This window comes from Lacerta agilis, chromosome 7, assembly GCF_009819535.1.
Source record: "Lacerta agilis isolate rLacAgi1 chromosome 7, rLacAgi1.pri, whole genome shotgun sequence".
Taxonomy (NCBI): domain Eukaryota; kingdom Metazoa; phylum Chordata; class Lepidosauria; order Squamata; family Lacertidae; genus Lacerta; species Lacerta agilis.
The window spans coordinates 62,581,997-62,609,210 of NC_046318.1; the positions used below are offsets into that span (position 1 = coordinate 62,581,997).

The window sequence follows — 27,214 nt, forward strand, 5'->3', positions numbered from 1 at the left end:
AACAGGTGGGATTTTTTTTAAAAAAGATGGTGCCACTTTCCTATTCGCCATGGTTGTTCCCTTCACTGTGATGTCCAGTGTCTTGGTCTTAGGGCCCGAATGGCAAATTTGAGATGCGCATATAGCCACCAGCTTTATGAGAGGGAAATGAGGCTGATTGTTGTAATTGTAGGCTGTGCACCTAATTTGCTCCATATTCCTTTTGCCTGAAGATTCCTGGCCCTTCAAATGGGGTGGGATAGGTTTGTGGACGGCTTTCCCACTGTATATCGGCAATAAGTGCTCTGGAATGGTTCTGCCTTATCCGAGCTGATCTATTCTCACAACTGAGAAAGAGGGGTAGCTGGCTCCATAGTCTGCATTGCTGCGCAGAGCAAGGCAATTGTAAGCATGAAAACATTGTGCTCCATGTAATATTTAGATTTTAAAAAATCCTACTACTTTTACATTCCTTATTTTCTATGGGTTGATTTCAGTTTATATGGTTCAAAATGTAATAATTTTAAAAGCCTGCTAGCCCTTTAAGACAGGATGGAGATAGTCATGTGATAGACAGTCATGATGCAGCTCAGTGATCTCCACAGGGTATGGGGGCATGGACACCATTGATTTTTATCTCAGCCTTCTTAGCAGCAACCAAAATCATGAGTTTGGAATTTAATTATTCCCTTTGCCTCCACCAAAACAAACCACCACTTTAGCAAATGTATTGCTGTATGAGCTTTTGTAGGCTAAATGTTTTATTACAGGACTCTGGACTTTTTGTTGTAGTACATGAATCTAGCTACTGTTCCCCCCCCCCCCAACACACAAAATCATACATGCAACTAGAAGAGAAGTAGGCAAACTCCTCACACTTGGTTTTTTGGGGTTTTGTTGTTTGTTTGTTTTTACAGGATTTTGTCCATGCAAAACAGCTTTTTGCTGCTTGCCTTGAACTTGTGACAGAGTTTTCTCCAAAGTTACGCCAAGTCATGCTGAACGAGGTGCTACTTCTGGACATTTATTCCCATGAAGCAGGAGCAGGGCTTTTGGGAGAAACACCCCCCTCTAACCTGATCAGCAGAGTTCGAGGCTACTTAGAAATGAGGGTTCCTGGTAAGAATGCTTGGCTAATTATGTGACAAAACCTCTTCAGAAGCTTAGAATCAGAGGGGGAGAGATACTCCACAACTGATATATCTTAGCTTGCAATCAGAGTGAATGATTTTACCTGTATTTTGCAATCCTGGTGCTTGGGGGAAGGATGTCAACAGGATGCTGAAGTAACATTGATGCGCTTTAATCATTTTTGTTGTCGATTTTAATTTTGTGTATATATATATATATTGTGTATATATATATATATATAGTTTTCTCATAGTTATAGTTTAAACAATAATATACAACATTTATAACTTATATATGTATATACAAATTTGTATAAATAAGAATACTCTTAAACTTGTGTCATATACATAACTTGTACACCATTTTGTTTATTGTATGTACACTAATACTTATTGCTATTTTTTAAATTATATTTAAATGTTTTAACTGATTTTAACTTCTTAATGATAATTTTAAAGTTTCTTGTAAACAAACGACTTGGAGGTTTGGCTACAATAACGCGGTATATAAATTTTCTCAAACAAATAAACATTGTATGCTTGTAAACGTATAAGACGTTACAAGTATCTAATCAGTTGCTCTTTAAAAATATTGTTTTAGATATTCCACTTCGACAAGTTGTAGCAGAGGAATGCGTTGCCTTTTTGTTGAATTGGAGGGAGAATGAGTATTTAACAATGCAAGTTCCTCTCCCACTGGTTCAGACCAATCCTTACGTGAAGGTAAGGCATGTTTCGGAACTGACTACCAATACATTTGAAATTGTATAAATCCTAAACTGTCTCCAGACGTACCTGTTATTCTGTTCAAATGCATCCCAAATTAATGGAGCTTTATTTTTCCACAACATTTGCTTTACCTCATCTGTCTAGATATAGATTACATATAGCTATAGCTATAGATACACATACACACAGTGCTTTTTTCTAAAATAATGTTTAGGGGTACTCTCATTTTGACTCAAGAAAATCACCATTTTATCGTTCAAATTGGTAAACATAAAAACAGTAAATGGACAAAAGTACAAAGATTCAAAAAATGTGGTATGTGCTAAACTTGTTGAAATTCTGAATTACAAAAGCACGTGTTATATGAGGTGTAATAGTTTGTCTGCTGCCAGGAAAGAGTGAAACATTCTGAATATGCACGAGCAACTTTGGGTTTCCCTGAAGTAGTTCTCTGGGTTGTGTAGCTCAGTGTTTTTCAACCTTTTGTGGGCAAAGGCACACTTGTTTCATGAAAAAAATCACGAGGCACACCACCATTAGAAAATGTTAAAAAATGTTTAAAAATTTAACTCTGTGCCTATATTGACTATATATAAAGTAATTTTTCAATTTTTCCCACGGCACACCAGGCAACATCTCGCGGCACACTAGTGTGCCGCGGAACAGTGGTTGAAAAACACTGGTGTAGCTGAGGATTTCATTGTCAGATTTGATTTCCTAGGTGTAACCAGGCACAGATTGCTGGAAAAAGAAACAGCGTGCCTTGAAAGCTTTCAAAGACTGACTGTTCCTTCTTCTTGGTGGTGTGTTTTGCTTAGCTTGGACAGCTTTTGGCTGCTACTTGTAAAGATCTTCCTGGACCCAAAGAAAGTAGACGGGCAGCGAAAGACCTTTGGGAGGTGGTTGTACAGATCTGCAGTGTAACCAACCAACACAAACGAGGGAATGATGGCAGAGTGAGCTTAATAAAGCAGAGAGACTCAACGTTAGGCATAATGTACAGGTAAGTTGCTATAGTTTTTTAAAAATACAACTCAGAGCAAAAATAGGTGTCTTCTGAACATGGGTGTACCCCATTAGGAAGAGCTACAACATTGCTCCACCCCTAAATTGATTCTAATTAAATTAATTATTGCATAGGATTAATTGATTAATTGAATATAAACTGGCCTGCTTATTTGAGCCCCTTTACGGTTTATAGCACCCCGAAGGGTAGCAGGGCCAGCTGGAACCCTGAACAGGAACATTTCTGTTCTGGGGTTGAAGATACACTTCAGCATTTTGGTTCAGGTCTGATGGTTGCTTGTACATTGTAGTTCCTGTTGTATTAAAATTTGCTTTTAAAACCTTTTACAGATAAATTGAATAAATATAAATAATGAATTACTTTTAATATTTGATACAGTAACCATATGTCTTCTATTATTTAGGAGTGAACTGCTTTCTTTTATCAAAAAGTTGCGGGTGAGTTTGGAACTAAAGTTTTTGCAATGGACTAACCCAGTAAAAAAAACACCGTTGCAGGAAAATTGTTTGCAGGCAGACATAATCTTTTTCTTGAAAAATGTGTTATTTCCTCATCCTCGTTCAAAGGGAGTTGTAACAGGAGATGCATCCCCTTTGTCAGGATGAGTTTGTCAAATTCCAGATAGATGCTAGAATAAATGTAATAAACTGAAGCAAACCAATCAAACTCCAGAGAGATGGGTGGCAACTTCTGTGGGCTCAGTGGACATTCCCCTTTTTCAAATTGACTCTGCCTCTATTGTTTAGGTTGCTGTTTTATCATTGATTTAGCAAAGAGACTGCCTTTGACTCCACAAACTGAGAAATACATAGAATGAAAATTATAGAATCACAGAATTGTAGAGTTGGAAGGGACCCTGAGAATCATCTAGTCCAGCCCCCTGCAACGTAGGAATATGCAGCTGTACCATCTGGGGATCAAACCTGCAACATTTGCATTATCAGCACCATGTTCTGAGTTATCCAGGCTTAGCTATATATTGTATATTACCAATAATATGCACCAGACTTTCTAGAAACAACAGTCCAGTGATATGAAACATGCTCCCTGTTCTGAATAGAAGGAATACAACTAGCCCAACCCTAAACATGCAGCTGGCCATATAATTTTTTGCTATGGTGTGGCCCTACAGATAAATAGCTTGGGTAGCTTACCTAAGAATTGCTACTTAAATATATTTTTGCAAGTAATTGCAAGAACGCCTGTTCTGTACAGTGCCATATTTTAAAATGTTGGGGAGATTCGGAAGAGAGTCATTTTAATCAAGTGTGCTTCATAGTCCATGCAGCTTTTTTTTTTTTTTTTTAAAAATATATTTAGACTTGAGAAATGCAAAGAGTGACAAGCATCTCTTGCAAAATGGCCTTAACCTGTGTGTGAAGTTGTATAATTTTCTACGACATGTAATATCCTTATCAATAATCTAAGAGGCTATGTGTATAGATTTCATTTCAAAGCATTTTGAAAGTTTGTGGAAAAAAACTGGATTTCCCTGACACTGAAAAGAAGCATTGTATCGTGTACTTTTGTTTTTCCGCTATAGGAACCTCTAGTTTTGACAACAATATTATCTTTATTTGTCAAGCTTCATAATGTTCGGGTAAGTGCAGTACTCTCCTTATCATAATTATTTGACTTTGATGTCTACCTCTCGGACTCATTTCCTATATCATATTCTTTCCTCTTCTAGGAAGACATTGTGAATGATATTACTGCAGAACATATTTCTATTTGGCCATCATCCATTCCTAAGTAAGAAAATTGTTTTTGCTCCAATTATAATTGCGAAATGTGCTTTTCTGGGGATCTGCAGATTGCTTCTTGGTCCTGAGTGTCTCGTTTCAGGGGTTGTCTATGTGTTAATTATATTTTAACAGTCTTTCAGGAACAACTCTGAACCTTCCATTTTAAAGAATAAAATGGCTTTCCTGTCAATTATGCAAGAAACTACACCTCCCATTCTGTTTTCCCCGGAGAGCCCAATGCCTGTACGTTAAATGTAGAATATTTAGGGCTTGATGCCTTTTGGTTGTGCTTGACTAACTACTCTCATGTGTTAACGAGCCTTTCTTAAAGCTTATGTGACAGCGGGTGATGCCTGAGGAGGACTCTGGGTTTGTTAGTGGAATTGGATAATGATCAGCCTGGAGAGACTATGCAAAATGAATAGTGGCTCAAGCCAGTTTTGGCAGTGCAACATGTAGGATGGTAACTGTACACCTTAAGCCTGGATCCAGTATAACATCAATAATGGAATCCTTGTCTGTTCTATGTATCTCCTGCTTGAGGTGTTTTGTTGGAATGGCTGTGAAATGCATTCTGAATGGTTGGAAAGAGAATTATTTAATCTGATAATGGTGAGGGAGAATAGAATTACCGTATTTTCCGGCGTATAAGACGACCGGCGTATAAGACGACCCCCAACTTTTCCAGTTAAAATATAGAGTTTGAGATATACTCGTCCGCAGATTCTCCACCCGGCGTATAAGACGACCCCTGACTTTTGAGAAGATTTTCCTGGATTAAAAAGTAGTCTTATACACCAGAATATACAGTAATGAAGTGGAGAATTGCACATGACTTCTTTCCTGTGTGAATAGACCACTGTAATGAGATTGCATTCTTCTTCTTTAGATTTACACACCACCCTTCTTCAAAAGATCTCAGGGCGGTTCACAAAATAAAAATACAAGATAAAAGCACAAATAATTAATTGAAACAGAAACAAAAAAAATCAGTAACCCCCCTTTCCACAAACACATATAAAAGGCTCTAGAATATTAATCAGAAAAGACCTTTTCTCATGTTGCCCCCCTCTGTGGCGGAGGCACACGAAGAAGGGCCTCAGATGATGAATGCAGAGTCTGGGTCAGTTTATATGGGGAGAGGCAGCCCTTGAGGTATTGCAGTCCTGAGCCATTTGGGGCTTTATAGGTCAAAACCAACACGTTGAATTGGGCCCAGAAATGAATTGGCAGCCAGTGCAATCAGGCCAGGATCAGTGCAATATGCTCAAACCAACTTGCTCTGGTGAGCAACCTGGCTGCCAAATTCTGCACCAGCTGCAGACAAAAAAGAAGTGGCTCATGGTGCAGCCTGGCTGTAACACTTTTGCTTCTTCCTGATCACACTTAACATGCCCAAGTGTGTCGGAATACGTTGCACGGATCCGCCATAGGATCCACATTTATTTATTTGTTTAATGAGGTTTTCGGGAACTACTTTTGGTATTACTACGCACAAAAGCAAAAGTGAAAGTAAGAATGAATAGTTTGGTTCACCAATGAGATTAATCCGCCTTTATTCTGTAGTCCCGGTCATGTTCAAAGTTATTAATGAGCGTTAAACTTGCTTCCCGCCTTTTTGGAGGGCAGCAACAGTGGTTTTATTGGTTGAGGCATTGATCATGATGTCACGTTTGTTCCTAAATAAAAGGCTGAGGCTCCCCCGCTTAGGCATGTTTTTCCTATGTTCTTTTGGTTCAGTTAGACGACGTTCTGCCTTAGTTTAGTTTAAGGGTATTGGGAGCGGGCTGGATGGGTTGGATGGGTTTTTCCTTTAGTTAGAGTTAGATCGCGGAAGATCATTCGGTTTAGCCTTAGTTAGGTTTCTTTTAGGTTTAGCCTAGGGCTAGGCTTGCGGAAGATATTTCGGTTTTAGTATTATTTAGTTAGCCTCGCGGAAGATTGGGCGCGCAGGGACTTTGAGCTTAGGAGAACTTAGCTTAGGGGACGAGCCTACGCGGGTTCTGCCAAAGCCACTAAAGATATAACCGGTGTCTGTCTTTCTTTGGGGTAAAAAGGGGAGTAAAAGGTTTAAGGTAAATTTCTTAATTTCCTTGAGTTGATCTATCTATTCAGAGTCAGGGTATCCTCTATTTCTCGAGGCAATATTTTAGTTAGAAGGCAATTAAGAACTCATGCACCTTCGGAGTCATCACCCGGCTTACTCAGCTTCCTTCGGATTGTGAGACTTGGCCGGCGCCCGTGCTCACAAGCACGCGGAACGCTGGCCGCTTTCCCCGCTACTGGTACCTCGTGCATGAGCAGTCCAAGTTTGTGCACGAGGAGCTCCAGCACCCAAACCCCGACACAAGTGGTGGTATTTCTGTGATCCTGGGGTACTTTAATCATACACAGGAAATGTGTTTAAATAGTGCATGACGAAGTGAGAGTTTAATTACATCTTTAAAATTTAAATGCTACACTTTCAATTTAAAAGTAGGTGACAAATGTTATAAAATGTTTTCTTTTCAGCTTGCAGTCAGTGGATTTTGAAGCTGTAGCTGTTACTATGAAAGAGTTGGTCAGTTATGCACTGACTATAAATTCAAATAATCACTTCTGGTTAATCATTCAAGCAGATATTTATTTTGGTAAGTTGAATTAACTTTCTGTCACTCATTTGTGTTGCTGGCTGTCTTCACACACATCTTGATATGTAAGATATAAGGAAAGATTTGGTCAATACAGTGGTACCTTGGTTTAAGAACAGTCCGGTTTAAGAACGATTTGATTTACAAACTCTCTGATTTACAAACTGGAAATAGTGTCTTGGTTTGAGAACTTTACCTTGGTCTAAGAACGGAATCCAAACGGTGGAAGGGCACCGGCAGCGGGAGGCCTCATTGGGAAAAGTGTGCCTCGGTTTAAGAATGGACTTCCGGAACCGATTAAGTTTGTAAACCAAGGTACCACTGTAGTAGTTTTTGAGACTCCTATGGAAGCAATGCCTGGAATCACAAGTGGGGTGTTCCGTCTCATGCGTACAGTGGTACCTCAGGTTACGAACTTAATTCTTGACCTGAAATAGTTCTTCAACCTGAGGCACGCTTTCGCTAATGGGGCCTTCCGCTGCCGCCACGTGATTTCCGTTCTTATCCTGGGGCAAAGTTCGTAACCCAAGGTACTGCTTCCGGGTTAGCGGAGTTTGTAACCCGAAGTGTTTGTAACCTGAAGCATTGTAACCCATGGTACCACTGTAGTCATTTGTCTTGTACAGCAGCTTCAGAAATAAACAGGTTACCAGCCTGCTTAAAAGGTTTGTAGCTGCACTACAATCTTCTTCCTCCACTGCCAGTACAGAAATGTAGGCTTGCTGGACTCTTAACTGAAAATTTGTTTTTTACCCTTCTTGCTTCCTTAGTTGTCATAATAAATACTACTGCAGTTTTCAATTAATTTTACCCACTGCATGCTGTTTCAAAAGAGTCAGGATAGAAATTGAAACAAATGCTTAGTAAATTAGCGTGGCATTTACTGCTTTTGTTTTTATTGCTCTCTCTCCAATGCAGCAACCAATCAGTACTCTGCTGCTCTTCACTACTATCTTCAGGCAGGAGCCGTGTGTTCGGATTTCTTTACCAAAATGGTACCGCCAGATGTATATACAGATCAGGTGAGTTACATGTCAGCGAACAAGCAAAAGATGTTCCGCTTCAACATAAAATAGGGCTCTAATTTTCAAAGTTTGATAACACAAGTTCAGTCGATGGGTTTCCCTAGGCTCTGAGCAGCTCCAGAGCCAAAGAAATCATGTTGAGCTAAAGGATAATTGATATAGTTGCCAGATATATTTGCTCTGTGTTACTTTATTATTTCTAGCTTCAGCCAAAAAAAGTAGCAGGCTGAGTGCTTTGTGGAGGGGTTAGTTGCTTGGATACATTATATATAGACTTACTAAAAATGGTACAACCATTTTTCTCCAGGTGATAAAACGAATGATAAAATGTTGTTCTCTGCTCAACTGCCATACGCAGGTAAGGCATATATTCACTGTGTACCTAGAAACAAGTCTGCTACAATAAAAAGCAGACTTGTATAATATAATATATATTACAGTATAATATAAACGAAATATGAGCCTCCCTTATCAGGAGTTAGTGACATAGTTACATTTTATCAACTCTCAATTTTTCTAGGTAGCCATTTTGTGCCAGTTTCTTAGAGAAATAGATTATAAAACTGCATTTAAAGCACTTCAGGAGCAAAACAGGTAAGATTTTAAATTTCCACATACTGTGCATGTGAATGTATTGACATACATTAACTAAAGATTTCTTTCTTAGCCATGATGCTATGGACTCCTATTATGACTACATCTGGGATATTACCATCTTGGAATACTTGACATGTATCCTTTTATTAAAAAAAAAAAAAGCCAAATGGGATTGGTTTGAAAACCAGGGTGGCTTATACAGTTGAATTGTGCTCACAGAATGATCCTTTCTGTCAAAGTATATAAACTTCACTTTATTTTTTCTGCTGCACGATTCTATTTTGTTGTATTTATGACATTTTTAAATGGTTTATTTTACTAATATGAAAAAGATAATAAAGCAGAACTTCCATTCATAGCATTTAATAATTGTGAGAGGTTAAAGGATATGAAAACTGTCTATATAAAGTCCTGCTCATTGTATTTCTAGGTTTCCTTAATTGTATTTCAGACCTTCATCATAAGCGAGGAGAGACAGACAAGAAACAAATAGCAGTAAGTTGCTGTTTAAGTTTCTTCTGTGCAGCCATTACATAAACAATATGCATTGCATATAAAACATTGAAATGATTCTCAGAACTTGCTTACTGTCAGTACTAATTTATGTTGATGCTTGTTTCAATACTTAGATTAAAGCTATTGGGCAAACTGAGCTGAATTCCAGTAATCCAGAAGAAGTGCTACAGCTTGCTGCTCAAAGACGGAAAAAGAAGTTTCTTCAAGCAATGGCAAAGCTTTACTTTTAAAGCACCATTTCTAAGAGTGAGATAAAAGATGGCAGCTGCAAGTTATTTCCAACACTTTATTAACACATAAGACTTTTTTTTACAAATTTATAAACATACTGTGTGGCATTTTCCTATTTAGAAAATTTAAAAATTCTTCCTTTGTTTTTACAAGATTATACAGAAGCAGGTTAGCTTTTGTAATGCAAGCTGGCATAAAGAGGGACAGTAAACTACTTTGGACAGAGCAGGACTCTCCCTAGTACTTAAGCTGTTGCAGAACAGTCTTAACTTCACCTGCTTGTTTTTTCACCCTTGCTTTGTGGCAGCTTTTCTTGTATAAAAGGAAAGATAGCACCTCATGAGGAAAGAGGTAGTATGTGACATTTATTCACGGTAAAGCAGGTGTTGTTCCAGTTGCTTAAGTTGCCTGCTGATTTTAGAAGTAGTTTCAATGTGTAACTGCAGCCTCATCTCATCCCCACTTTCCTGTGCCAATGCTTAAAACCAGTTTCACCTTATCTCATAGCTATACTACACAAGTATAGAAGCAAGATTGATCTCCCAGTAGCAGTTACACTGCTATGCAGGCTTCTAATGCTGAGTGTAGAAGTTGACTGTACAATGTGCTGTCAGCAGAATATATCTTAAGTTCATACATAGCTAAACCACTGACACACTCACCCACAGGTATTAAAAAAACTCAAGTTACTTGAGGCCATTCAACAGGTTAAAAATTTGTAGTTCATTATGAATTGAACTGTTCAGCAGTCAGTCTGTTCTTTACTGGGCAGCAAAGTTGCATGTGAGTTTCTTTTTGATAGTCTTCCCAACCACTTGTCAAGTGTAAAAAGTCCAGGATGTATTTTTCCAACAGTCTTACAATATTGTTCAGGTTGGCACACGCTCCTGTTGTGCCGGGATTTCATTTTTCAGAACTCTTGGGTGGGGTAATTATTCCTCCTGTAGACACCGGTGATAGCTGGCCTGGTGCTGCAACAGCTACTTCATAGTTGACTTCATCCTATTCAATTAATATTTAAATTAATGCACTGAAATGGTAAACCAAGCAATTTCTGCTTTGCTATTCCCCTATGGTTCAGAGCACATTCCTTCATGAGTGAGTTTCTGCCTGTGGCCTCAAAGGCAGAAAATTGCTCCCCTGTATTCCTACACTTAGTCCCCCTTTCCTTGAAAAGGTACAGCTGGGGTGCCCTCTCCTCACCTCATGGTTTGTATCTTTCATGCAAATAGCATTTACATGACACACAAGAATTTCCTTCCTTTTTCTCCATGGAGGTAAAGGGACATACACGGTTCATGTATCTACCCCTACCCCTTTGCCCTTCAACAACCCGTGACTGGCCAAAATAGCCCTGTTGGATCAAGCCAGTAGCCAACCTAGTCTGAGTTGGGAGCACATTGGTTCTGTTTACAATATGTCTTTCTAATGCAACCATATTGTCAGGGATGATGGGTCTTTGAAAACACTCTCTAAGGGTCACAGGTTTGTCCTGGACAATCTCAAGTGGAGAAGGAAGCAGCTGGATCTGGCCCAGGACTCACTAGCTCCTGACCTTGAACCAGTTTCTTTAAACATCTTGTAGTGCTATACATATATGTCTTGCCAGCCCAAATAACTTGTTACACTGGAAGCGGGCAAGATACAGGGCATCACTTTAACACTCAGAGGTACAACATGAAACTCAGAGCAGGAGAAACAACTCACCAGCATGTCCAAGTAGTTTGTGTGGGTTTGTATATTATGCCTGTCTTCTGCTGCAATTTTCTTAAAATTCTTTAGTTTCACTGGTGATTTTTTTGCAACCTTAAGAAATGGTTTTATCCACTCTACACATTCTGCAATACTGTCCCACTCCAAACCTAATAATAAAAGAGAAATTTTGAGTTGAGGTCTTCATAATGCGTATTCACTGCTCTACAACATACAAGAATTAAACAGTTGGACAGAATCCTTACAGAATGTAAATAAAATTACATGATTACTAGTAAAAGATTTTAAGTATTTATAGGCACTTTGCATATATTAAACCAATAATGCTAGAACAAATCTATTGGAACAGTGGCTTGTTACAGGCCAACTACTGAGTTCATGGCAGAGGCAAGATTTTCAGTTTCTAGCTTCCCTTATTCACAGCTTAACATTCTTGCTCTCACTGAAATAGGTTTCAGTTTCAGACTCAAGGCAACCTCAAAACTAGAAAACAACAGTCATGAACCCATTGGTATCACCACTACTGTGCACTTCTGAAACTCTGAACCTTATGCAGAGTTTAACATGCCTTGTTTCAGATACAAATAGCCACAGCCCAGAGAAGCTAGATGAGCATAAGTGCAAGATATTCCCAAATATTATTTCCAAGATACTGTAGTGGCTAGTGTGCTGGCAAGAAGAAGAGAAGAGTTTGGATTTGATATCCCACTTTATCACTACCCGAAGGAGTCTCAAAGTGGCAAACATTCTCCTTTCCCTTCCTCCCCCACAACAAACACTCTGTGAGGTGAGTGGGGCTGAGAGACTTCAAAGAAGTATGACTAGCCCAAGGTCACCCAGCAGCTGCATGTGGAGGAGCAGAGATGCGAACCCGGTTCCCCAGATTACGAGTCTACCACACTGGCTCTCGGGGATCTAGCAATTCTTATTCCTATTGCAAAGGGAGAAAGTAGTACACAGCATGTCCAAGGGTAACTCCTAATAGACTCAGGAGTAATCACAGTTTGCACATGGAGAAGAGAGAAATGGAACAGAACAGGATGAAGAGACTTGTGTAAAAGACAGGAAAAATCCCATTGTTTGGGTAGGCAACTTTTAAATATGCCCAGGAATAAAGTGAGAGATAACCCTAGAATTCAAAATTTTATGTAGCACAATTAAGCTAGAAAAGGGGTCAGATGCAAGAAAGCTCATAGGGCAGCAGAAAGTTATGAGAAAGCATGAGCTAAGGTCCGAGGTGGAAGGGAGGAAACAGGAAAAATTAGCCTATTGAGAGGTGCACAGACACAATTTGTGAGCAGGCTCCACACAGTGGCGGAGGAAGCCTCTGCGCCCCCGGGGCGGCGACATAGAGGCACCCCCCTGGGGCGGGGCGTCACGGCGCATGTCATGACAGGCTGCGAATGTGCAGAAATGCCGCACATGCACAGTGCATCCGTCCCGGTGCTGCTTTACGGATGTGGGCAGCCCCACGAGCTGCTGCTTGGCGGTTCGCTCAGTCGCCGCGGGAGCAGTGGCGCCGGGCCGCATGCACTGCGCATGCCCAGAACTTACGGGCATGCGCAGTGCATCCCGCCCCTTGCTGCTGGTCCCGTGGTGACCAGGGGAGCTGCTGGGCAAGCGGCAACTTGTGGGGCTGCCACGGCCATCCAGCAGGGAGTGGCTGGGGAGTGTCATCCCCCCCTCCCCTGGAACCCAGGGTGCCCCGCCCCCTACATCCCTCCCTTGCTACGCCACTGGCTCCACAACTAACCCTCCAGAGAGCGAGAACTACCCCTTTCAATCCTGAGCCAACAGCCCCCTCACGGCAACACACCAGTGATACAATATTGTTGAGGAGCCCTGCTTGTACTTTATTTCTAAAATAAAAAGGTATCCAGCATCTTAAGTGCCTGTTTGCATGCCCACATATCTATTGCAGCCTCAGACATCTCACAATAACCAGGACATGAAAACCTGAGTAACAACAAAAAAGATGCTCCATCCTACCTGAGACTTTTGTAACTACATGTACTGAGGTATAGTGACAGAGTGCAGCCGCCGCCAATATTCTATACTGGAAATCCAAAGAATTGACATCTAGAATACATAGATCTAAAAGCTGAAAGGAAGGAAAACCCACATTTATTAGTATAAATACTTGGTTATAACCAATCTCTGTATTAGATAAATAATCACTACAAGCTGAAATAACTCACTGAATCAGAGTTGGAAGGGATGCTGAAGGTCATCTAATCCAATCCCCTGCAATGCAGGAATCTCAACTAAAGCATCCATGATGGACGGCTGCTTGTCCATTGCTTGGATTATGAGGGTGCAAGATTACAAATAATGCCTGTCGGTTGCTTAGAGTTTAGTAATAACACTTAGACTACTGCGCCTGAGTAGAGCTATCCACAGGATGAATCTAAATTATTTTAAGATCTAGATTTTATTAAAACTGAATTAAGATCAAATGTATTTAGAAAACATTTGCAAGCTACAGTCTCACATAATCTTACTGAGTCCTCGAGATCAACACTGCACTGATGCTAGCTCATGAGATTCCTCATCACATTTTAGAGTCCAAACCAATTGTCTTATGTATCTACTTGCCAAGAGCTCAGTGTGCTGCACAAAAGGTTTTTCATGTTATAATTTGTTTGCAACCAAGCACTGCTTTGAGAAACATTTTAAATCATCCAGAGACCAGGTGAACTGGGTCCCTCCATATGTTCTGAAGCAGGGGGCGGGCGGGGAGGTTATATCATACAGGCTTTATAACCAAAGCAACAAGCATGTTCTCTTATTCTGCATTTTTTTGTATTACAATGCAATATATAAGAAAAGCTGGACTTAAAATATAATTAAAAATAATACAGCATCTAGCACAACTGCTACAACAGGCAAAATAATAATTTAAGTGGTCTGCCAAGACCAGGGGTCAACAAACTTTTTCAGCAGGGGGACGGTCCACTGTCCCTCAGACCTTGTGGGGGGCTGGACTATATTTTGAAAAAGAAAAAAAAAAAAGAATTCCTATGCCCCACAAATAACCCAGAGATGCATTTTAAATAAAAGCACACATTCTACTCATGTAAAAACATGCAGATTCCCAGATCATCTGCGGGCCGGATTTAGAAGGCGATTGGGCCAGATCTGGCCCCGGGCCTTAGTTTGCCTACCCATGGCCAAGACCCTCCACAATTATCAAGTGGTCTGCGGGAGACCACTGCTGGAGACAGCTGTATGATCAAGCAATCATAATTTCCAGCACTTGATTCTTGCCCTGCACCTCAATGCCATCTTCCTGGTGTTCGAACATGAACCCTGCAAGTTGTCTACCTGAGCTGAAATCTTGTATCTATATATCTGTATGATGCTTTTATGCACCAGATGTGCTGGAATAGGAACTTACCTGTGCTATTTCAATAAACTTTTCCTGAGAATACTGAGGTAGCAGCACCTTTGGGACATCTTTCAGAGCATCCACTTGGAGATAAAGGTTCAGCCAAGAGATGATCGTTACTGGGCACAGCTCCCACTTTAGAGCCTACATGTGTGTGAACATCAAAAAGACTTTAGGGCATGATACCTACATCTACAAACTTAGCAAGTAAACTTTTATTTACGCGGCCCAAAACCCTGCACAAGTTCTCACACACTAGTGTGCAGATCTGTTTCTGGACTGTATCACTGTTCTCTATTTTTTCCTTCTCCCCAACTTGCTCAGCATTCTTTGTGTAGAATGAAGCAGAATTCAAGTTGTGAGCCCTCCCCTCATGTCATCCTATGATACAGAAATCCACTCAGTCTCTTCATCTACTGCTCTGCAAGACTAAACCCTTGCACAATGCCCTAAATCAGGAATGGAGAGCCTGTGTTGCCTTCTAGATGTTGCTGGATTCCAACTCCTATCAACACATCTGGAGGGCCACAGACTCCCCATTCCTGCCTGAAAATATGTACAAGATCCCAGTGCCCTCTCCTGGTACTGGCAACAAGCCTCCTCCGATTAAGCGCTCCCATTCTGAGAATGCCAAGCAAAACCAGTTCTTATGTAAAATCAAGCAAAGTTGCTCAAGTCACAGGCAATTCTCTTATCCCAGAGGGTACCGTTACAGCATTTCAGGATGTATACACTGGCATGAGATGTTAGCTGCTTTATACATAGCTCCAACTCTTCCCAACCCGGAGAAGGTGGTCAAGAAATATATTCTGCAAAATACAAAGCTTAAAATGGATCCACTCTTTTCAGAGAGTGTATCCAAGCAGCTTTCACGGTACACATCAGAGTCAGATTCCAGATTTTAGAGAGATTGCTAATAATAAATGTGATCTGCTCTGCCTAAGAAGCCAATAGAGTAGGAGGAGGCAATATGATGCCCCCCCAGATGTTTTGGACTTCCATCAGGAGCAGCCAGCATGGCCAATGGTCAGAGTAACAGGAATTGCACTTCAAACATCTGGAAGGCACCATGTTAGCTACCCATCCAATAGAGTAATTCCTAGGATGCAGACTCTTAAATATGGTCAGCATCTTCATTTTATTACCTTTAATATAATAAGCTCCATTCTTATAATATCATCTTCACTACAAGCACCATCAGTAACATAGGCAAATTCCTGTAGTTTGGGAGCATAAATCTCCTTAAAGGAAAAAGAAAAAGACAGAATGTTAGAACAAACCACATCAAATCCAATAGGACTTACAGACTTGTTGATCCATTCTCGTACAACCCTATTCTGCATACCACAGCTATTTCAATTTTACAAATTAGATTCAGGTGCTTTAAGGCTCCTGTTACCACCCATGGGAGAGCAGCCATTAGCATGCCAACTTATAGGCTCAACTGCAAATCCTCGTTTCCATGTAGGACTAGGCAAGCAGTTGAAAAAGCAAAGAGCCAAGCACTCACTGAGATAGATCCTCAGCCACTACGGTTATGCACCGATCCCCACACATGGAGAAGAAACTTCGCACAAGTGGCACTACTATGCAATGTCTCGTATCATGAGCCACTGGCAACGCCATGAAATCCTAAGGCCAATTGCACAGGACAGTCTAAAAGCTTCTTCACTGTCACTTGCCCAAGTCTGACTTGCAAAGCACCAATGTCACAAAGCAGAAGACAGAGGTGAAATTTGAAGCCAGACCATTAGACCCAAGTCCTTTACCGTGTCCCCAACCTAAGCTGTGCTTAAAACAAAATCGAAAATTCTTTCTAGTAGCACCTTAGAGACCAACTGAGTTTGTTCCTGGTATGAGCTTTCGTGTGCATGCACACTTCTTCAGATACGAAGAAGTATCTGAAGAAGTGTGCATGCACACGAAAGCTCATACCAGGAACAAACTCAGTTGGTCTCTAAGGTGCTACTAGAAAGAATTTTCGATTTTGTTTTGACTATGGCAGACCAACACGGCTACCCACCTGTAACTAAGCTGTGCTTGAGATCTTTAGGGATCTCATCAGTTGCCAGCTTAATTGAAATATATGAAGACGTACAGGCCTGGCCCACAGAGTGCATTAAAAGATGGTAAAGTTTGCAACGAAAACGTTGCATTATTCAAATGATGTTGACATATTTGGCCTGCTAGGCATACATATCGGTGCTCTACCTTAAGCAAGAGCCAGTGTGGTGTAGTGGTTGGTGTCTGACTAGAATTGGGAGGACCTGGGTTCAAACCCCCATTCAGTTCACTGTGGGAGCTTACAGTCACCACCTCTCAGCTTAACAGGGTTGTTGTGGGAATAAAATGGGGGGAAAGATGCAGGTCACCTTGAGGTTCTTGGTGAAAAGGCAAATTGTAAAGCAGCCAGGATACAAAATAAAGTGTTCAGTCTCAGGTAAGTATTAGGAAACTCCCAGCCTTCAGTTACTGAGGGATGCATTTCCCCGTGATCAGAATCTTAGTAAGAACTCTGAGGGTTAAGAACACAGGCAGCTATTTGCTAATGGCAATTAGGGCTATCATTTGTGAGCGCACACACACACACTTCCAAGAGCTGCTATATCAGTGTGCAAACTGCAACTCAGACCTTCCATTTTCCTCAGTAATAAGCCAAGCTTGCTGATCAGAAGGTTGGCGGTTCGAATCCCCATGACGGGGTGAGCTCCCGTTGCTTGGTCCCTGCTCCTGCCAATCTAGCAGTTTGAAAGCACATCAAAGTGCAAGTAGATAAATAGGGACTGCTCCGGCAGTAAGGTAAACAGCATTTCCGTGCGCTGCTCTGGTTCGTCAGAAGCGGCTTAGTCATGCTGGCCACATGACCCGGAAGCTGTACGCCGGTGCCCTCGGCCTATAGAGCGAGATGAGCACTGCAACCCCAGTCATCCACAATTGGACCTAACGGTCAGGGGTCCCTTTACCTTTACTTTAATCAAAAGAAAAAGACCAATTTCTTCCTCAGCTGCTATGCTGGGATGGGCCTTTGTCTGTAAAGGACATGCAGCACAATTTTGGGTTTAAAATGCTATATTGTCAAAGGTAGAATGGTATCACTGACAGCTACTTACCTCAAGTTTCGAAGCAATGAACAAGGCTGTAATTCCTATGAGCTGAAGCATGGTTTTGTTTAAATTCTTTTGAGTCAGCATGAATCTGTCAAAAAAGTCTTGTGCCAAGTAGAAAGTTTCCCTATGGAGCGTGTATACTTCACATACCTGTTACAGAATAAGCTTTGTTTAATCACGGTCACTATACTACAAACAGTGAGACAAAACATTTTTTAAAAGTTGTAACTCAGCAGGGGATATATTTATGCCTATGTTTTTGTTGTGCCTATACAGTGGTACCTCTGGTTACGTACTTAATTCGTTCCGGAGGTCCGTTCTTAACCTGAAGCACCACTTTAGCTAATGGGGCCTCCCGCTGCACCGCCAGAGCATAATTTCTGTTCTTATCCTGAAGCAAAGTTCTTAACCTGAAGTGTTATTTCTGGGTTAGCAGAGTATGTAACCTGAAGTGTATGTAACCTGAAGCGTATGTAACCCAAGGTACCACTGTATATTGATACGCTGATTATCCTTGTGAGCTGCTTTTAGCACGATTTGGAAAATCAGAATATAAACAAATTTAATACTTAAAGGGGGGGGGAGGAAGCAATCTGGGTCAGTATTTCTACTTCTCAGGACTGTCCTTTATATACACGTTACATTTATAAGTTCAATACTCACCTCCAGAAGCCAGTCCAATAGGATTGATCTCATATGCGGCTGCAAGTTGGAGTGTAGAGATGTGAAATGCTTACAGTGAGAATATTTGTTCTCCTTTTTGAGAATGTTGAACCAGACATCTTTAGAATTTCCCCAACTAAAATCAAAGACATTTTAAATTCCAGATTATTTTAAAAAAAGACATAAAATATGTGTTCTCAGCAAAAATTGGACTTCAGTGGGATAAAGCCAAATGCTTGGATTTAGTGCATTCGGTGTATTATTTCTAGTCTCCAAACTCTAACGACCTTAGTTTTCCAAAGGGGTTCTACTCGAAGCTGTTTGGATTTCATGAAATATAGCTGCCAAATAAGTTAGTTTGTTTGTTTTTTAATCTGAGGTAGAACAGATAAAGAAAAGTCCATTTGCCTTCAGACTACATATGATGCAGGTGGCTGTATCTGACTTTTCAGACTTTAAAGGGAGCTGAAGGGGTGGAAGAACATTTCTTTATAGCATTTTAGCCCCTCTCAACTGAAAGGTCTCACAACATGGTTACTTCCTACTCCCAACAAGGTAAGAGACTGAGGTAGTATTTCTGGGATGAGGCTTCAATCCTTCACTCCTGCACCATTTCTATGATTTAATTATGCCAATGACAAGCATAATTAAAGGTGCTTGCTCTTCCTTCAGCTGCTGCCCCTGATCAAATGGAGTTGCTTTGAGGTTTATAAATCCAATCAAGGATGGTCAATGTTGCATGCCTTCAAGGGCAAAAACTGAAAAGAATCAAGTCACTGAGCTTTTAAGTGGATATAGAGACTTGTCAGAAGACAATAAGTTTTCAACAATTGCTTCAAATTATTGTCATTTTGTCATTAAGCAAAACTTTAACAAGTTTTCCCTCAAGGTAAAATGAGAGATTATTTTTCTGACTGACAACGGTGAATGACTACCGTATATTAGGACTACAAGGTTGACAATTGGGCAGTTTCAGAACAATGAAACTTACACAATTTCTGGTCAATTTCACTCAAGCAGGGTGGGGAGAAAGGACATGGAAACCAACACATACTGTACTTTTCTGTCTATAAGACAAGGGTTTTTAATTAAAAAATGAGCTTTAAAATTTGCCCTCGTCTTATACATTTGTAGTGCAGGGTGGTGGTGGTTGTGCGATTGGTCACAGCCGTGAGAAGGAGATTCACAGCAGTGATAGTGTGGGTGATTGGTAGCTGTGAAAATGGTTGTTGGCGATTTGCTGCTGCTGCGTGATTTGCTGCTAGGGCGGTTATTTGGCGGCTGCGTGTCCTCGACAACGTGTGCAATTGTCAGCGGCGGGTGAGCGATTTCCAACAATCCCCCCCACTAAGAAAAGCTCAACAACTCTGGGTAATCCTCCCCATTTTCTTAATTTGGAGTCCCCAAAAATAGGGGGTGTCTTATACATGTGTGCGTCTTATAGACTGAAAAATATGGTATAGGTGCTTCTCTTTGCTGTATGCATGAATGTGTTGTTTCCAATCTCGCCCCCTTCTTGTAGTCCAGTCTTCCCCAATTTGATGCTCTTCAGATGTTTCAGACTACAATTCCCATGAGTTCCCCCCCCATTATTGATTAAATTTGTATACCACCCTTCATCCGAAGTTCACAGGGTGGTTCACAACATAAAAATATGAGAACAAAAAATATGTAATAGAACAAAAGTCAATAACCCTCTCCCCCTGAACCCATTTCAAAGGCCATAAAATATTCACAGCATGGTTATAAACGCTTTCACCTGGTGCCTAAAGATGTGTAGTGAAAGCGCCAGGTAAGCCTCCCAGGGGAAAACATTCCACAAATGGGGAGCTACCACAGAAATGGCCCATTCCTGTGTTGCCACCCTCCGGGCCTCTCATGGAGGAGGCCCACAAAGAAGGGCCTCGTATGATAATCACAGAGTCTGGGTATGTTTATATGGGGAAAGGAGGTCTATATGGGGAGGTAGCGCATCTAAGTTGGAGGGCACTACTGAGGAAGACTATTCTAGTCAGTGCAGTTCCAAAAAGTTAGCAGAAGAGACTACACAGCAACAATACTTGCAGACATCATCTTAAAACATTTTTCATAGAATGCCAGATTTATATGCAATTTCCATCAAACACAATTGACACCTTGGAATATAATTTGTCCATCAAAATTTCACAGCTCGCATATTGCCCTTGATGATAGGCAAAGTATTCAGACCAAGGACAAGACCAGACAAGCGGTGTTATTAATTGTGTTTTCTATATGCCACTAGCTCCAGGTCAAAGACTACCCACCAATACAAATTGGTGAACAACACAGGAAATAGGTTTTGCACTACATTCACTATGCTAACATATCAAAGTATAGCAGCATCACAATTGCTTTTGGTTATAGGCAACTTACCTTAGTTCAGGTAAAGGTGATGGATTTATGAAGAGGTTTCTGAACCTGTATTTTTTGAATCTGGAAAAATCAGTGGTTGATGCTTCTTTGTGAGGAGTTTCTATTATAATACAAGGGGAGATGCCGCCTGATATTGTAGATGGCCAACAACTCTACAAATGAGATATTAAGAGCTAGCATGAGAAAAAGACATATAACACCAAACAAGATAGTTTGAGTAGCAGAATTTGTACCAGCCTTTTGAAACCTTTTCACCGTCACATAGATTATCAATCAGCTGATGTTTACTAGGCCTTGCAAATCAAATCCCAAAGCATTTTATCCAAACCCTTGCAGCAATAAGACATTAGGTGGGATATGGGAAGGAACATAATTAACACTATACATTCCTGGAAGTTGAAAGTAAGTTTTTCAGTGGTGAAATATTCCTTGAACACAAACTGCAGCAGCCAACACAACAAAAGGAATACAAATCACACACTATGCAGCTGGAGTCATTAATTCTCCCTTATTTATTTAGTTAAAATGAAAAAGCTGCTTTCCCTGACAAAGTGAAGAACCTTCTGCTCACAATGGACACCATGTTAACAGTCTAAACTCTCATACATACTGAAGAACGCAGACCAACTTAGTTAAAAATCAATGGTTACGCAGGTCATTATTACCTTAATTTCATACTGATGTCTCATGTTGATCTCTTCTGATCTCGTGGGGTCCTTTGGAAAACAGACACAGATGCACCTTGATTAAGAGCAAAGCAGCAACCAATTGAAGCCAAATTCTCCTGGTACATCAAGGACTCCCTCAATTTCAAATCCCTCCCTCAAAAATAGGAGCATTAAAGCCGTCAGTGCAAATTCATTTTTGAAAGTCATTTATTGGCAACATATGCACAACCACCGATCACAGCTATTAAACAGTGATAATTCAAACACTTGCTCTAACCAAAAAAAGGGGGGGATAACGGAGGAAACATTATGCAAGTAGCAGAATGCTCTTAATAGCATCCAACATCATACAAAAAATAAAAGGCATAGTGGTCTTGCTGCTCAGATCCTTCAGATTATGGCAGAATTCTTAAAAAGTGATATGCAAAGTGAGCCAGCACAAGGTTTAAAATCTTCCCTGACAAAGTGCTGCTTAGTGTCAGCCACCAACCACCACCCCTTCCCTTGACTCAGCAGTGTGGACAGGCAGCAACAGAGCTGCGATCTGTGGCAGGTGCCTGCAAACCACCGAAACAATGAGCTTTCTTTGGCTATTGTGGAAAATAAAAAATGTTGGGGAAGCTCCACACAAACCAAAATTGGGATGGGGTGGGGGAAGAAGCAGACCAAGGAATTTGAGACTTCAACATCAGCAGGCTCTTGGCAACTGCCTGAGAGTGCCAGGTGCCGATGTCAGCCTTACTTACTTAGGTGGGGTTCACCTAACAAATCCCATCTACAGAAGGCCTGCTCAAAGGCTTCCACAATGGGGCTTCCCTCTTCTCCCCTCATGTACTGTACATCCCTGAAATTGGCTCTGGAGTGGGTGGGAGAACCCCTAGAAAAGTGTGCCACTGTCCCATCTGGCAAGTTGATATGCTTGCACAGACGGAACATTTGTAATAGTGTGATGCTGAATTCCACCCATTATCTCTACATTTCAGATGCGAGGATGAGGCCAAGAGAAAGGTGGTTTTACCAGTATCAATGCCGTGAATTCTTGTCTCAACTTGAACAAGGCAATCCTGCTCATATTCTTAACCACATCTGGCTCCAGGAGACTGTTTCAATTCCTACTTACCTGCATTGCTTTCCTTTTTCTGTTCTGAAGAGACTCTGGCACCTGCTGTTCTTGAGGAGACGTATCCTGGCAGGGCTGGTGCAGCTTGGCTTGTAAACGGCTACTGTGGAAGTGTAAATACATTTCCCCATCAAGACAGCAGCAGAGAGCATTGCTATACATACACTGTGGCCCCTTAAAGACTAATCATTTTTATGATGACATATATTTATGGGCTTCAGTCAGACTGTATACAGTTAGCGTATTATAAAAGTGATGTTACCTGCGCCTTGACATCTTATTAGGGTTCCAGATAGTTGCCTGCAAATGAGAGAAGACAATAGGTTAAGACAAAGTACATACAAAGTGCTGTTTAGCTCATGACTTACATCAAGCTGGGCCATTGGTCCATCTGGCTCAGTACTGTCTACACTGACTGGCAGTGGCTCTCCAGGTGTTCAGGCAGGGCTGTCTCCTAGCACTACCCAGAAATGCTTGGGACTGAATGTGTAAAGCAGATACTGTACCACTGAGCTATAGCCCTTCCCCTCAAATTAAGTCCAGCTCCCAGTGTGTGCATGCCTGCTGCCTAAACCCCAAAGATATTTCCAGAAATTAGCAGAGACCAAGAACATCCAAATGGCAACTGCCCAACATTGTGGGCAAGGCATTTTTCTGTACAGCCAGGAGTCTACAAGTGTTCCACAGGGAGGCAGGCACCTGTTACCTCGTGACAATCCTGCGCTTGGAACAGGAAATCTGGGCAAACTGCCCACATTAGTCATGTTCCAGTCCCTGAAAAACCCTGCACACCTGAATTAAGGGGAATTGAACTGGTAGTACATTACCCCGCAATCCCTCTTAGTAAGGGTGGTCTGTGTTAATTCCCTCCATCTCAGCTCAAAGCAACAGTTCTTTACACACACAAAACTGAAGGTCACCCTTTCTCATCATCCATGTGCTCACTGGTCAATTTCAGGTTCAACCAGCTTCCATCTGCTGCCTCCCAGCATCAATGCCAGTAGCCATTTTGTTCCACTTCATGCCTTGCTCCAGGCACCATTCCATTTGCTTCCTCAGAGAACTCTGCTATGAGCATGTAGTCCCAAAGTAAGATTTGCCAACTTGCAGGTTTTGTACCCCCATCAATCATAAGCAGTGCTGGTTTGCATATTTTGCAAATATGCATGTCCCATGTGCTCAGAATACATAGCACTGTCAGGAACCGAGACTACTTGCATGTGTATAAACAGCTATTACTGTACATGAATATAGTTTACACACACAAATCCTATGTGCAAGGAGATTGCCAAGCTTTACTTTCACTGGGACCTTATCACTTATGATGACTTGTTGCAAAGGCACACATTTTGCTTCCAGTGAACTAAGTACTGTACAGTAAACCACAAAGACTCGAGCTGCCCCCTCCTCTTTCTGCCATTTGTTCTCCCCTCTCCCTGCCAAGCGGGAAGGGGGGGGGGCAGCAGCTTCAGAAGCCCCCCCCCCCCAAGCTGCCGAGCCAGATATACGCGGCTCTCCGGCCCGCGCCAATTTACAGAAAGCGGGTAAATGAAGGAGGCGGCAACAGCAGGCTGGACTCTACCACCACCCTCCATCCAGCATGCGGGTGAAACTCCCGCTGGCCCTAAGAGGGTGAAACGTAAAAAAAAATAAGAAAATAGCACAGTGTTTTTTAAAAAAGTGGGGGAGGGATACCGGCGGGAGTTTTTTTGGGGGGGGCAGGCAAGAGCGCTCTCTCTTTCTAAGAAAAGCATTTCCCGCCTACATTTATACATGCTAAGTAGACGAGCCCCTATATATTGGGGTTGCAAAAGAGGAAATGTTACAGAGGGGGTGCACGGGATAGGAGTAGAAACCCCGATTGCTCCCCCTCCTTGCATCACGACAGCAAGAGAGGGAAAGACACACAAACACAGCCCCCTCCCCAGGCAAGAAGCCCCCCCTCTTCCCGCCGTCCCCCAATAAATCGAGTCCAGAGCCAAAGCGGGGAGCTTCTGCAGGACGGACCCCGCACCCCAACCTGCCTCTCCCGCCTTCCAGCCCAACAGGGGAAGGGAAAGATCCCTTCCGCCCCCCGAAACACACCTTTTCCTCCGTGAAGACTCCCCCTGCAAAAAAAAACCCCGAACGATCAGGGGGTGAAAGACGGAGGCAAGTGCTCTCGGGGCAGCCCGGGAAGCCACCAGGCGGGCTCCCCGCCCCCAGCCCCGGAGGAGGGAGTCGCTCTCCCTCCAAAAAAGCCTCACACGCCCAGCAAGGGCAGGCCGACCGAGCCAGTTCCCAGACCACACCGACGAGAGGAACAGGTTTGCCGGGGGTGGGGGTGCAAAGGGTCCCCTCTGCACCCCATAGGGAGACCCCCAACGCCCCCACCCCCCCAAAAGGCAGAGGCGCCCTAGGAAAAACTGGGAGCAACTCCCCCCCCCCACAATGTACTGCAGGGGAGACACCTCATTTTCCCGCCTCGCCACCCCCACCTCGGCCCCCGAGAGGCCCCCCCCCGGGCCGGATGGGTCGGGGATCCCCGCTCTTTCCTCGCCGCCGCCTCATTCTCCCTCCAAAAAAAGCCCGGCCGGCGAGCTGGGAGGGCGGGCATCCCGCCTTCTGGCTCCGCTTCCTTCTCTAGCCGGCGCTGGAGCCCTGCCGCCCGCTGCCTTCCCCCCTCAGCGCTTTTCTGGGGCAGCCCCCTAAGCAGCGCCCCGACACCCTTAGCCCCCCAACCCCCTCCTCGCCAGGACATTCACCACACGCAGGGAGGGGAATTTTTTTTAAAAAGCCAGCCCCCCTCCTCATATAGGCCGGAAGCAGCAGGGCGCGAGCAGCCCAAACTCCCCTCGCCCGCCATCCAGCTATTTCCCGAGCAATGCCGCCCTCCCGCCCCATAGAGAAGACCCCCCAAGACCGCACCTCAGCCGCCGCTGCCGCCCAAACCTGGACTGTTCTCAGCTGGCGCCGGCGCCAAGGCACTTATATAGGGCGCCGCCTGCGCATGCGCCGGCCTGGGTCCCAGCTCAGCCCTCCTGTCGCCGCCTGCAGTTCCCGGGCTGCGAGTTCTCCCGCCCGACCGCCCCGGAACCCCGATGTGGAGCGCGCCCGGCACCCCACGCGTTGCAAAAAGAACGAACCTCGCGGATTCCCAGCCGCGGGCAGACATTAGGAACCCCCGACTCGTTCCTGCTGGGGGTTTTTTTTCCCTCGGAGAGGGAAACACTACGAAATATATATATACACACATACACCAAAAATATATATATGCAATGACAGCAGGGCAGCTTTTTAGGCACGTCTGGTGCACGCTCCCGCGCGGCGCCCAATATCAGCCGCGCCCCGTCCGTGTTCTCCCCCCCTCCGGGGGGGGCATTGCGTAAGAGTGTCCCTCGAGGAGGACGTCCCACTTCCCCCGCCAGTCCCGCCAAATGCTCGCTCACCTCCGAGGCCGGCCTCCTCGTCGTAGATGGCAACCGGCTGTGCCCGCGACTCGGAGACGCGACGGGGCTTTTGCAAGAGTGCCAGCTTGACCCCGTAATCGTTGGTTCTCCAGGGCCGTGGGTGCCATGCAGTGCGCATGGATGGCCCTGGCCCCGAAATTTGTGGGTGCCCGGCCCCTTCCTGGGGAATTGGGTGGGTGCTCGGGGCACCCAGGGCCCCAAGGAGTTGGCACCTATGGGGCTTTGACAGCCGAGGCGGGAGAGGAGAAGCCCCCCGCCAAGGCAGGTGGGGGAAGCAACCAGCCCTCCTCCCTCCCCAAACGCCCCCGCCTCCCCCAAACGTCCTCTCAGCCCGTTGTTGCGCGTCTCTCACATACCGGCCGCACGGACAGCTCGTTAACCCTGGAAAGCCGTGTCAGCTGCGTTCCCGGGAGCCCGCGCAACCAGAATGGTTCCTGCGCCGGCCGCGGCTCTCGGCCTCGCATTAGATACACGCGCGCTTAGACAGCTCGCCACGTCGGGCTCCACCTCTGGGCGGAGCCGCGCCGCGCGCCGCGGCCAATCAGAAGGGCGAATGGCTCGGCAACGTGGACCTGTCGGCAGAATGTAAACACGGCTCGCGGGAAGCGAGGAGGAAGGCCGCTGTCAAAGATGGAGGGAGCGGGGGGGACTGTGAAAGCACCGTTAAGGGGTGCTGGACCTTCTTGCAGCGCGCAGGGCTGTGTCCAGGCTTTGGCCTGTGGTGAGGAACACGAGAAATGTTCGATATAATGGGGGGGGGGGGTTTCCTCGCAGGGGTGGGGAGAAAAAGAAAGGAAAAAGTGCTTGAGACTGTAATGGAATACGATCTATAGGTAAATAAATACTGGCAGTATCCCGACGAGTAAGTCATTATAAGGAAGACGAGAACTTAAGGTGAGCTCACCTAGTCCGGCAGCCTGTTCTCACAATGGCCAGGCAGATGCCTGCCTGCGGGAAGCCTTCAAGCAGGACCTGAGTGCAAGAATAACCCGAGATAGCTCAATCCGTATAGCATGAGACTCTTCATCTTAGGGGCGTTGAAACTCAAGATTAATTAAAGACAAAGTATTCCAAATGCACTATCAGGTTCCTGTATTGCAGGG

At 43.5% G+C, this 27,214-nt stretch overlaps 2 protein-coding genes across 4 annotated transcripts in view; one reads left to right on the forward strand and one right to left on the reverse strand.

Annotated features, from left to right (window-relative positions):
- The window catches only part of INTS8 (integrator complex subunit 8), a 27,803-nt gene extending 17,968 nt beyond the window's left edge, over nucleotides 1–9,835 (forward strand). For all 3 annotated transcript variants that reach the window (XM_033155599.1, XM_033155600.1, XM_033155601.1), the window contains exons 16-28: nucleotides 897–1,098; nucleotides 1,711–1,832; nucleotides 2,657–2,841; nucleotides 3,269–3,302; nucleotides 4,409–4,465; nucleotides 4,556–4,617; nucleotides 7,122–7,240; nucleotides 8,159–8,262; nucleotides 8,573–8,623; nucleotides 8,786–8,859; nucleotides 8,933–8,997; nucleotides 9,314–9,357; nucleotides 9,492–9,835. In XM_033155599.1, the coding sequence (XP_033011490.1) occupies nucleotides 897–1,098; nucleotides 1,711–1,832; nucleotides 2,657–2,841; nucleotides 3,269–3,302; nucleotides 4,409–4,465; nucleotides 4,556–4,617; nucleotides 7,122–7,240; nucleotides 8,159–8,262; nucleotides 8,573–8,623; nucleotides 8,786–8,859; nucleotides 8,933–8,997; nucleotides 9,314–9,357; nucleotides 9,492–9,608 (1,236 nt within the window). In that variant the 3' untranslated portion in view covers nucleotides 9,609–9,835. The remainder of the gene's footprint in view (nucleotides 1–896; nucleotides 1,099–1,710; nucleotides 1,833–2,656; nucleotides 2,842–3,268; nucleotides 3,303–4,408; nucleotides 4,466–4,555; nucleotides 4,618–7,121; nucleotides 7,241–8,158; nucleotides 8,263–8,572; nucleotides 8,624–8,785; nucleotides 8,860–8,932; nucleotides 8,998–9,313; nucleotides 9,358–9,491) is intronic.
- On the reverse strand, nucleotides 9,682–25,654 carry CCNE2 (cyclin E2). Its single transcript, XM_033155602.1, has 12 exons — nucleotides 25,570–25,654; nucleotides 22,925–22,962; nucleotides 22,663–22,765; nucleotides 21,540–21,590; nucleotides 20,875–21,026; nucleotides 18,481–18,616; nucleotides 17,821–17,967; nucleotides 15,856–15,951; nucleotides 14,720–14,854; nucleotides 13,312–13,423; nucleotides 11,317–11,471; nucleotides 9,682–10,611 (listed from the first exon to the last, which is right to left on the reverse strand). Exons 2-12 carry the CDS (start codon nucleotides 22,936–22,938, stop codon nucleotides 10,513–10,515), a joined length of 1,200 nt encoding a protein of 399 aa, XP_033011493.1. The 5' UTR covers nucleotides 22,939–22,962; nucleotides 25,570–25,654; the 3' UTR covers nucleotides 9,682–10,512.
- Between the last annotated feature and the right edge of the window lie 1,560 nt (nucleotides 25,655–27,214).

Bases quoted from the DNA above. Each gene is read 5' to 3' on its own strand.
- CCNE2 (XM_033155602.1), bottom strand. The intron at 21,591-22,662 runs GTAAGTAGGAAT...TGTTTTCCAAAG, and splicing joins GAAAAAGGAAAGCAATGCAG to GACCCCACGAGATCAGAAGA. The intron at 10,612-11,316 runs GTGAGTTGTTTC...TTAATTGAATAG, and splicing joins CAAACTACTTGGACATGCTG to GATGAAGTCAACTATGAAGT.